The sequence below is a fragment of the Lactuca serriola genome, chromosome 8 (assembly GCF_051521515.1).
Source record: "Lactuca serriola cultivar US96UC23 chromosome 8, Lser_US96UC23_V15, whole genome shotgun sequence".
In the NCBI taxonomy this organism is placed as follows: domain Eukaryota; kingdom Viridiplantae; phylum Streptophyta; class Magnoliopsida; order Asterales; family Asteraceae; genus Lactuca; species Lactuca serriola.
In genome coordinates this window covers 59,822,083-59,833,588 of record NC_136415.1, presented here as the reverse complement: position 1 = coordinate 59,833,588, position 11,506 = coordinate 59,822,083, and the positions used below count along the sequence as shown (strand labels likewise).

The window sequence follows — 11,506 nt, the reverse complement described above, 5'->3', positions numbered from 1 at the left end:
AGCCGCAGCACAGGAAGAAGACGCAGGAGGAGGCGGGTGTGCGATTATGTGTTAGGGCAAAAAAAAGAAACGCGTGCTTTTTTTAATTCAGACTTTGTTCTATCTCTGAAAAAATAAGAGGTATTTTTAATTTTAAGAGGTAAAAAATAAGACGTAAACAAACGATCTGAATCTGAATTTATAAGACATTGCCTCTTAACTTTACAATTAAGAGGTAAACAAACAACCCCTAATTCTTGCAATGAATCAGAGGCTTCTTCTGTGTTTACTGCTTCATCCAAATCAAATACAAATATGATTTCTGCAACTACATTTCAGCCTAATAAGCACACAGAAGAACATTGGACATAAAAACTTGATGTAAAGAAACGTAATCGACACAAGATCTTCCCAACATCATCATTTCATTCACTATGAAACAGATGGTTTACATCAACAGGTTACAAATCAAACCTCACTACAAAATCACTCACACTCTCACATTACAGATCTAGATGTGATCACGATTTATGAACAAACCCTATACAAAACCCTAACTCCAGATGAAAGAGAAACTGAGAAATACAGATGAGAAAATATCTTGGTGTCTTCAAATGAGATCATTTAACACATTATATACATCGACCCATTATACTTCGGGTATAACCCATAGACCCATTAACCCGCGTGTATCCTTTACCTGCATTACAACTTAACACAATATACACACAAATATATTGTATAACACTTTTACCAATTAACTAACAAATTAATGTTTAAGTTTGAATATTTTATTAACTCTTTTCAACATGCCCCCTCAAACTAAACATTAATTTTTGAAAATATTTTATTACCTTTTAAAAACATCAATCATATTAAGTCTATTTACAATGTATTCATGTTGAACACTACCAAGTGACTTTGTTGAAATATCTGCATTTTGATTAGAAGATACTATTTTATTTACTTTTAAAATTCCATTCTCAATTTTTTCCCTGACAAAATGAAGATCAATTTCAAAATGTTTTGTTTTTTCATGAAATACAGGATTTAAAGCTAACTTAATTGCAGATTCATTATCACAAAAAATGTCTTCAGGTAAATTAGTTTTAATACCTAAATCATGAAGTAATTTTAAAATCCATATTAATTCACAAGTTATACTTCCTAATGCTCTATATTCTGATTATGTGGATGAACGAGAAACAGTACTCTGTTTCTTGCTCTTCCAAGACACAAGAGATCCTCCTAGATATACTAGATAACCTATTACAGATCGACGACTAAACAAGCATTTGACCCAATCTGCATCCACAAACCCAATCAAATCTAAACTACTAGACTTAATTATATGTATTCCCATACCAGAACTATTTTTCAAATATCTCAAAAGTCTGAAAGCAATATTAACATGGGACTTATAAGGTTTATGCATGTATTGACTTAATATTTGCACAGCATAAGATATATCAGGCCTAGTCACAGTCAAATAAATCAACTTACCAATAAGTTTTTGATATTCAGTAATATTAACTAAATAATCAGATTTTTCCAATTCATATTCCCTTTTTATAACCAAATTAGGTTCAAGTGGAGTTTTAACTGGTTTACATGCTAGCATACCAAACTCATGAAGTAGTTCCATGCAATATTTCCTTTGATTTAAACATATTCCTTTTTCAGTTCTTAACACTTCAATACCCAAGAAATATTTCAACTCTCCTAAATCTTTAATTAAAAACTAAGATTTAAGAAAAGTTTTAACATTATTCACCTCAGACTCATCATTACCTGTTAGAATAATATCATCCACATAAACAAGTAGGACTACAAAAGTATTTTGAAACTGTCTAACAAATAATGAATAATCATTAATACTTTGTTTAAAACCAAAACTTAATAGAGAAGAACACAACCTTTCATTCCACTTCCTTGGGGCTTGTTTAAGCCCATAAAGAGATTTTAACAATCTGCAAACTCTGATATCATCTTTAGAATGATATCCCTCAGGTTGACACATATATACACTTTCAGATAAATTTCCATATAAAAAAGCATTGTTAATATCTAACTGATAAAGTGGCCAAGAATTATTCACAGCCAATGTTATTACCACACGAACAGTTACAATTTTAGCCACAAGAGAAAAAGTCTCCTCATAGTCTATTCCTTCCCTTTGATTGTATCCTTTAGCCACAAGTCTAGCTTTATATCTTTCTATATCACCATTAGATTTATATTTAATTTTATATATCCAACGACACCCAATTGATTTTCTTCCTTTAGGAAGATTAGTAATTTCCCAAGTATTATTCCTATAGAGGGCTTCCATTTCCTCATTCATGGATTTGATCCAGTTTGGATAAGTCTTAGGTTCAACTGTTTTATTAAGATTAGAAATAAAACAGAAAGACTCAGTATTAAGAGCTGAATAATTTACAGATCTTTCAATACCATATTTATGTTTACCCTTTACAACATAATCACTAAATCTAACTGGTATGTGAACATTCCTTCCAGATCTAGTGATCCTAGTTGACAAACTTTCAGAAGGATTAGAATTAATATAATCATTTTCCTCAGTTAATGCAGAAGAGCTTGGAAACAACACATCAGAAGGAGGCACATTTGCCTCACCAGTCCGGTTGCTGACATTAAAAGGACAAGTCTCATCCTGGTCCTGGTCTGCATTAGCACCATCCATCTGATGGCTACTTCTCAGGCTATCTGCTCTAGTATTATCTAGAATAAAACTAGAATCTAAAGACTCATCATAGGAAAATAGGTCATTTGAATTTACAGTGACAACTGAACTATCAGTTAAAGATGAAGTTTTAAGCTTGAAAGGAAACACTGATTCATAAAACTTTACATCCCTGGAAACAAAAATAAGATTAGAATCAAGACTAAGAACTTTGTAACCCTTTTTATCAGAAGAATAACCAAGAAAAACACACTTATCAGCTCTTTCAGAAAATTTATCATTATTATTCAACTTAGAGGCAAAACACAAACATCCAAATACCCTAAGTTTATCAAAAACAGGTGCACAGTTATAAACAAGTTCATAGGGAGAAGAATCATTTAAGACTGAAGTAGGTGTTCTATTAATCAAAAAAACTGAAGTTAAAATAGCATCTCCCCAGTGTTTAATTGGCAAACCAGACTGAAAAATTAACGACCTAGCAACATTTAAAATGTGTCTGTGTTTCCTCTCCACAACACCATTTTGTTGTGGAGTATGAACACATGATGTTTGATGCAAAATTCCTTTTGATTCAGTTAATTGTCTCATTCTGTTATTTAAAAACTCTGTACCATTGTCAGATCTAACGGCCTTTATTTTAACACTAAACTGGTTAATCAAAATATTAAAGAAAACAAGAACAGAATCATAAACTTCATCTTTAGACTTTAAAAAATAAACCCAAGTTGCCCTAGTAAAATCATCCACAATAGTCAAAAAAATACCTAAATCCTTATGTAGTTGTCACTTTATAAGGACCCCAAACATCTAAATGAATTAACTCACCAAGTTTAGAAGTAGTATGTTGACTAACAGGAAAAGATTCTCTAGTTTGTTTAGCCTTATGACAAATGTCACAAGGTGGAAGAACTTCACTTCCAATCTTAAGCCTATGTCTCAAAGAACTCAAAACTTGATCAGAAGGATGACCAAGTCTATTGTGCCAAGTTAGTTTAGACACACAACAAACAGAAGAAGAAATAGAAGAATTAGACAGACTACCTGAAGGTGCACTATTAATGTAATAGAGACCTCCAGATTCTCTACCATTCCCCACCATCACCTTTGATTGTAAATCCTAAATTTTGCAATTATGCTCATTAAAAACAACCTTACAATTACTATCTTTACAGACCTTATGAACAGAAAGCAAATTAACATTGAAATCAGGAACAACAAACACATCAAACAGTGTTAAAGAATTAGATAAATTCATGTTACCAATTTTTTCAATCTTAGCCGATGTACCATTGGGATGACAAACCAGCAAATCTAATTTTGACACATCCACAGTGTCATGGAGTAGTGACTCAGAGGCAATCATATGTTGATTAGCCCCTGAATCAACTATCCATCTTTGACTACCAACAGAGGAATTAAAAGCTTGAAACAAACAGGTACCTGCCATATTAGCACTAACAGAAGCTTCTTCATTCACTTGCTTATCACCAATAAGTTGTAAGAGTTTGAAATATTGATCCTTAGTAAGTTGATGAAACTCAGAATCACCAATAGAACCAGAAAAATTATTAGTACTAGCACTTCCAGAAGAAGTGGTAGTAGAATTAGCAGAAAAATTCTTAACAAAGTTATTCTGATTATTAGTTTCATTCCTTAACCTAAAATCCTTAGGATACCCAATTATTTTGTAACACTTCTCAATGGTATGACCCTTAATACCACAATTCTTACATTGAACAGTTTGACCCTTATTCTTATTAAAATTAGTCTTGTTATTAAACTTGCTATTAAAAGCAGAAGACTGAGATTTATTTACAGACTGAGAAGCCTGAAGAGAAGTCAAAGAACCATTTCTTTGAAGTGACTCTTCTCTAGACACAATAGAAAAAGCAGTTTTCACATTAGGTAAGGGATCCATTAATAAAATGTGACTTTTGACTTGACTGTATGAATCATCAAGTCCAGATAAAAACTGCATAAGCTTCATGAGATTAGAATGATCCTTTAGTTTAATAGAAGCATCACATGTACACTCAGTTAAACTAGTAAGACCATCAAATTCTTTCCATAAAGAATCAAGCTTATTGAAGTAATCTGACAGAATAATACCATTTTGTTTAAGAGAATTAATTTGTTGATGTATATTAAAAACAACAGATCCATCAGACTTATTATAAGTTTCAAAAAGATTTTCCCAAATATCCTCTGCTACTTCAGAATAAGCTTGACTCTGATAAATCGAGTCAGAAATAGAAGACAACAACCAAGAACAAACAACAGCATTAGCCCTATCCCATTTAGTTTTTTTTTACTCATCAACACTGCTTTTTTTACAAGTACCATCAACAAAGCCTAACTTATTCCTTGCCTTAAGAGCCCTAGAAATAGAACTTCTCCATAATCTAAAATTTTCATTACCAGTTAACTTGATTGTAATTATAGAAGTGACAGCATTATCAGAAGGGTGAATGTAGAGAGGATCATCAAAATTAATTTGATCATCCTTCCCACTTCCACTAGGTGGATCAGTTGAGCCACCCGTCATAGAAGCAAATGAACCAAAACAGAAAGAAAGAAATCAAGAAAACTTGCCCCTGAACTGATCTTATGTCCAGATGGTCACCACGTATGTCGGGGCCCAAGACAACCAGAACAGAGGAAGAAATAAAACAGATATACAAAGAAAAACCAATCAACACACACACAGACCACCAGGATCTTTACAAAACAAATATGTAAGACTAAAGAAAGGAATAAGAAATTGCTCACAAAGCCTTTTAGGATGAGTCAAGAGTAGGGATCGACTCTCTTTGTCCGTTCTCAGCTAGGGTTTATCAGTGATGAACTCTGACCCCTAGTGAGTTATTTCAGACTCAGAGATTAATCGATTTGGCTTAATCTTTGTTCACAAACAGTCTTGTAGACAACCTTGATTTTATCTTCACAGAAGTATCCTACAAGATCACAAACAATCTCGCAGTACCAGATCCAAAAGAAAACAGATGTTCGATTTGATTTTCCAGAGAAAACTCTAAATCAAACCGAACATTAAGAAGAACACAGTTGATGAAATAGAAGATCAGAGTTCACACGAACTCATGATTAAACAAACAACTGCGTTAATCAAAGAACAAATGAAGAAAGGAGTTCAGAAATTACCGGTACGATCGTGAGACGAACAATCGCAAATCAACGAACGTCAATCGCAAATCAACGAACGTCACAAGAACATCGAAGGAGCCAAAGCTCTGATACCATGTAACGAAACGTAATCGACACAAGATCTTCCCAACATCATCATTTCATTCACTATGAAACAGATGATTTACATCAACAGGTTACAAATCAAACCTCACTACAAAATCACTCACACTCTCACATTACAGATCTAGATGTGATCACGATTTATAAACAAACCCTATACAAAACCCTAACTCCAGATGAAAGAGAAACTGAGAAATACAGATGAGAAAATATCTTGGTGTCTTCAAATGAGATCATTTAACACATTATATACATCGACCCATTATACTTCGGGTATAACCCATAGACCCATTAACCCGCGTGTATCCTTTACCTGCATTACAACTTAACACAATATACACACAAATATATTGTATAACACTTTTACCTATTAACTAACAAATTAATGTTTAAGTTTGAATATTTTATTAACTCTTTTCAACACTTGAGTATAAAAAATAAAGCATAACATCAAAAATTCAACAGCAACATTTCATAATATCCCTTTAACACATTCAAATTCGATCGTATACCATCAAAATCAAGCATAAAAAATCAAAATCAAAGCATAACATCAACTAAAGATTATGATTGAACAAATCTGATTAGCATAACATAACCACTTATTTCGATTTTTTGATTTTCGACTTTGGGGGAAAGAAGGAAGAAACAAAGAACAACAATCGATTTTCAGAAGGAGCAACAAACCTGTCGATTTGCAGCAGCGAGAAGGTGCAGCAGCGTCGTCCTTCTTCGGTTGCAGCGCCGTCGGAGTATGTAGTTGGGAAGGGAAGCAGACGCGAAGGGGGAAGAAGCCGCAGCGCAAGAAGAAGAGTGACGACGAGGAGGCGGGTGCGATTATGTGTTAGGGCAAAAAAAAAAAAAAGGGTGCTTTTTTTAATTCAGACTTGGGATATATACAGTAAAGTCCCGATATTTTCATCCAATTGACACGAAAGTCCCAAACTAATTTTTTTGACACAAAAGCCTGAATTACCGGCATTTATTGACCCGATTGATCGCTTTTATGCTTTGACACATCATCATCAGTTCTTCTTCTATCTTTATGATCACCATTCCTCTTTCTGTCCCTTTTATAATCTTGTCTCCTGTCATCTTCATCATCATTCTTTTCATCTTTGTTCCTATTCCTTCTCCTTTTGTATTTATCATCTTCATCATCACTCCTTTTATCCTTACCCTTTCTCCCTCTCTTCCTGATTTCACCAATTTCCTTATCATCATACTTCCCTTTTCTACCACTTTTCCTGATCTCACCATCTTCTTCATCACTTATGTCCTCATTCTTTTTCCCTGTTTTCCTGAATTCACCAACTTCTTCATCACTTTGATCATGTTCATCAATTCTTTTCTTGTTTCTGTTGTTCTTATCATGTCCATCTTCATCATCACTCCTTACGTCCTTGGTCCTATCTCTTTTCCTCCTATCTTCATTCCTTTCCTTGTTCCTCCTATCATTACCATCTTCATCATCATCCCTCCTTCCTCTTCTCCTGTCATTATCATCTTCCTCATCCCTACCTTTATCTTTCTTTTTGTCTCTCCTTTTATCATTTTTATCTTCATTGTCACTCCATCCATCTCTTCTCCTCCTCCTATCATTAGCATAATCATCACCACACCTCTTATCCCCATTCCTATCTCTTCTCCTCCTATCATTTGCATCTTCATCATCACTCCTATTCCTGTTCGTATATCTCCTATCATTAACAATTTCCTTGTTCCTATCTCGTCCCCTCCTACCATCTACATCTTCTTCATCACTCTTATTGTTGAGCCTCCTATCTTGACTGTCTCTTTCACTCCTGTATCTATCATCATCTCTTCTTCTCTTATATTTATCATCTTCATCTCTGTCCCTTTGTCGCTCCATCATTTAATCAGCTTACCTGTTACTTAAATAATGGCAGAAAGTCATTTAGTGCACATTAAGGACTGCAATGTATAAGAATTTATTGCAGTGTGCTTTTACCACTTTAATTATTTTTAAAAGTATTAAGTGATTAGCAATTTAGCATTAAGATACATGTATCATAACCACTTATTTCGATTTTTTGATTTTCGACTTTGGGGGGAAAGAAGGAAGAAACAAAGAACAGCAATCGACTTTTAGAAGGAGCAACAAACCTGTCGATTTGCAGCAGCGAGAAGGTGCAGCAACGCCGTCCTTCTTCGGTTGCAGCGCCGTCGGCGTTGCTTGGTTGGGCGGCGGCGTTCAGCGGCGTCGTCAGAGTATGTAGCTGGGAAGGGAAGCAGACGCGAAGGGGGAAGAAGCCGCAGCGTAGGAAGAATACGGACGACGAGGAAGCGGGTGCGATTATGTGTTAGGGCATAAAAAAAAGAAACGGGTGCTTTTTTTAATTCAGACTTGGGATATATACAGTAAAGTCCCGATATTTTCATCTAATTGACACGAAAGTCCCAAACTATTTTTTTATTTACACAAAAGCCTGAATTACCGGCATTTATTGACCCGATTGACCTTTTTTGCCGGTAACTCATTTAATAGCCGGTAATCAAGTTGATGTGGCTACTAACGCTTACCTGGAAGATGACGAGGACATCATTAAATGAAGAAGGGTTAATCGAGCTGGAAAAACCTCTCTTTCTACTGCGACGATTCTAGGGTTTTTACTGTGAGGGATATACGAATTCGAGTCCGAGGGAGATACGAGTTAGAGCCTTAAAGATGGAAGGTGTGTTGGACTTTGACACAATCGACGTGGAACTAGATGAAGACCTTCTAAAGAAACAGAGTAGGAGATGTAGAGATGAGTTCTTGAACTCACTGTCTCTTGACGATGGAGATGAAGACTTCATAATCCCATTATTCGAGAATGTTGAAGATGATGAAGTACCCGTGGAAGACGAACCTTTGGATTACGAACAGGAGGAGGAAGAAAATGTAGATGAAGTTGTGGATGAAGAGGAAAATGATAGCGAAGCTCAGTTTAAATATTCCACACATGATCCAAACATGAAATGGAATAGAATGAAACCTCAAGAGGGAGAAAGGTATGAATCTCCACAGCAACTTAAACTCTGTTTAACAAATCATGCCATATCTAAAGGTTATCAGATTAGGTTTAATAAATGTGATAGTGTTAGACTACATTGTGTGTGCTAGTGATCATGAGAAATTCGGTTGTCCTTATTATGTTAAAGCCTCTTGGATGAGCACTGAAAAGTCATTCCAAATAAAGAAAATGTATCCACATCATACATGTGTCAAGAATTTTAACAATGGAAAACTTATGGGACCAACATGGTTAGCTAGACAATTCCTTAAAGAACTTATTAGGACACCTAATTTGAAAGCTAAGGAAATCCAAGAAAAAGTTCAACATAAATTTCACACTAAGATTTCATGGGTAAGGAGTTATAGGGCTAGATGTAGGGCAATGTCCGTGATTGAAGGAAAATTAGGTGATCACTATGCAAGGGTGTGGGATTATGGTGGTGAATTGCTAAGATCCAATCCAAACAGCACCATTAAAATTTGTGTTGAAGACAAAAATGATGGTACAACTATTTTCAAAAGGATGTACATATGTTTCAAATCAATCAAAGAAGGGTGGAAGATGGGTTGTAGAAGGGTAGTAGGGATTGATGGATCTTTTCTGAAAGGACAGTGTAAGGGACAATTATTAACAGACATAGGTAGGGACCCAAACAATCAAGTTTTTCCCATAGCTTGAGCTGTAGTTGGCATTGAGAATAAGTTTAACTAGAAGTGGTTCCTTCAGTTGTTAGAGGTTGACCTTGGAATGGATGCAGGAAGGGGCATGTGTGTAATTTCATACCAACATAAGGGTCTTCTTGAGGCAACAAAGGAGGTGTTACCATATGTTGAGCATAGACAGTGTGCACGACATATCTATGCCGACTTCAGAAAAGTATATAGTGGAATTGAGTTAAGGAACCTATTCTGGAAGGCTGCCAAATCAACTGTAGAGGGGGGATTCAAGAATCACATGGATGAGATTAGACAGATTAGCCCAGGTGCTTATGAACATCTAATGGCAAGGGAGCCAAATACATGGTGCAGGGCTTTCTTTTCCACTGGATTAGCCTGTGACGCCGTAGAAAATGGTAAGGCAGAATGCTTCAATGTAGTTATACTTGATGCTAGGAAGAAGCTACCACTGACCATGCTTGAAGAGATAAGGGTATATATGATGGACAGGTTTTACAACCTCAGGGAGTTAGCTGAAAAATGGGAAGGAGATGTGTGTCCATCTGCAATTAAGAAAATGGAAGAATTTGGTGAGGACTTGAAGTAAGTTCTCCTTGTTTTGTATACATTTATGCTAAGTTATTAATAACTTTTATGCTAATTCAGTAATAACTTTTATTTGCAGGTTTTGGAGGGTACACCCTAATGGACAAAATGAATTTGAAGTTAGAAATGGTCTTGAATCATATGGAGTCAACATAGAGAAAAGGAATTGTGCATCCTGTTATCGTTTGCATACGTCCTCCCTCATCTATCTCTGAATGTTTATGAATTTTAACATTGCAGAACATCACAATTTCTGCTCAAAGATCGATGGATTTTAAGATGTTTCATATAATTGTGGACAAGTTGTGAACGTTGTTTGATATATGCAATTAGATAAATTCATGGATACGGAAAATGTCATAGATGCTAGGAAATGAGGCGAACTGGATGGAGATCTTTTGGTTTCTTTTAAGATTCATACGTTAAGTAATTGATTTGTTTCTACACATTTGTTCTTTTACGCTCCTTTTGGCTTGATGCAAGCACGATATGTTGTTAAATTTAATTTCACATGCTGCTAATATTTCATAATGTATGTAGTCTGTACTTGGATTTTTTTACTCTAGTTTTATGCCATTTGGATCCAATTTGTGATATGAACTATATATCTAGAGAACCTATCGTGCTTGCTTAGGGAAGCCACTTTTCTGTTTCTCCCTGTTTTCTACACATAAATGAAAATGCTGTAACAGCTTAATGCATAAGAAGAAAATGGTTTAAGCTGCAGCATTTGGTAATGGTTTCTTTGAGTTGTTGTTTATTAGACATGCTAATCAATGAAACTTATGAATGTCAGAAGAAGCTACCTTCTGCACCTAATCTTCATATGGATGCATACTGTGAGTTTGTGACTTCCGCTGTAATGTATAATAACTGATGTCCTCACAGCGTTCATCGCTCAGAATATATGTGAATTCGTAAGAAGAAGTATAAAGAAACATATGTATAGCATAAAACTAGGTTTAAATTAGGTGGAACTAGCGGCCGTATCAAAACAAACATCTTTGAGAAGAAAACACAAACCTAAAACAAGCGAAATCCGAGATACTTAAATGAAATTGAAATGGAGAGAGAAGAGTTCATACACATTTTGACTTACAGGGAATCCTTTGTCAGTGAGCTCCGAATCCTGGAGATTTGTCGCTGTAATTTTTAGTACCGTTACATCCAATTCAAAGCTCCATTGTAGAGAGAGGGGGGAGTGTATGTGGATGTGTGTGCGTGTCGTGAAGAGAAAAGGGGAAACTTAAATGGCGACCCGATCAAACCTTCTG

At 35.2% G+C, this 11,506-nt stretch overlaps 2 protein-coding genes across 8 annotated transcripts; one reads left to right on the top strand and one right to left on the bottom strand.

Annotated features, from left to right (window-relative positions):
• Positions 1-387: 387 nt before the first annotated feature.
• Positions 388-11,462, bottom strand: LOC145070391 (uncharacterized). 7 transcript variants are annotated; one of them, XM_079017330.1, is made up of 3 exons: positions 11,318-11,462; positions 8,078-10,189; positions 388-7,839 (listed from the first exon to the last, which is right to left on the bottom strand). In XM_079017330.1, exon 3 carries the CDS (start codon positions 7,824-7,826, stop codon positions 6,933-6,935), a length of 894 nt encoding a protein of 297 aa, XP_078873456.1. In that variant the 5' UTR covers positions 7,827-7,839; positions 8,078-10,189; positions 11,318-11,462; the 3' UTR covers positions 388-6,932. The 7 variants fall into 7 exon arrangements, with proteins under 7 accessions (XP_078873456.1, XP_078873457.1, XP_078873458.1 ...); XM_079017331.1 differs by having other exon boundaries at positions 11,332-11,462; XM_079017332.1 differs by lacking the exon at positions 11,318-11,462 and adding an exon at positions 11,039-11,311.
• On the top strand, positions 8,640-10,447 carry LOC145066939 (uncharacterized). Its single transcript, XM_079014176.1, has 4 exons — positions 8,640-8,965; positions 9,078-9,630; positions 9,697-10,229; positions 10,312-10,447. Exons 1-4 carry the CDS (start codon positions 8,640-8,642, stop codon positions 10,445-10,447), a joined length of 1,548 nt encoding a protein of 515 aa, XP_078870302.1.
• Positions 11,463-11,506: the final 44 nt, after the last annotated feature.

Bases quoted from the DNA above. Each gene is read 5' to 3' on its own strand.
- LOC145066939 (XM_079014176.1), top strand. From the start codon at position 8,640: ATGGAAGGTGTGTTGGACTTTGACACAATCGACGTGGAACTAGATGAA. The intron at 9,631-9,696 runs GTTTTTCCCATA...TGGTTCCTTCAG, and splicing joins GTAGGGACCCAAACAATCAA to TTGTTAGAGGTTGACCTTGG. The intron at 10,230-10,311 runs GTAAGTTCTCCT...TTTTATTTGCAG, and splicing joins GAATTTGGTGAGGACTTGAA to GTTTTGGAGGGTACACCCTA.
- LOC145070391 (XM_079017330.1), bottom strand. From the start codon at position 7,826: ATGATGGAGCGACAAAGGGACAGAGATGAAGATGATAAATATAAGAGA.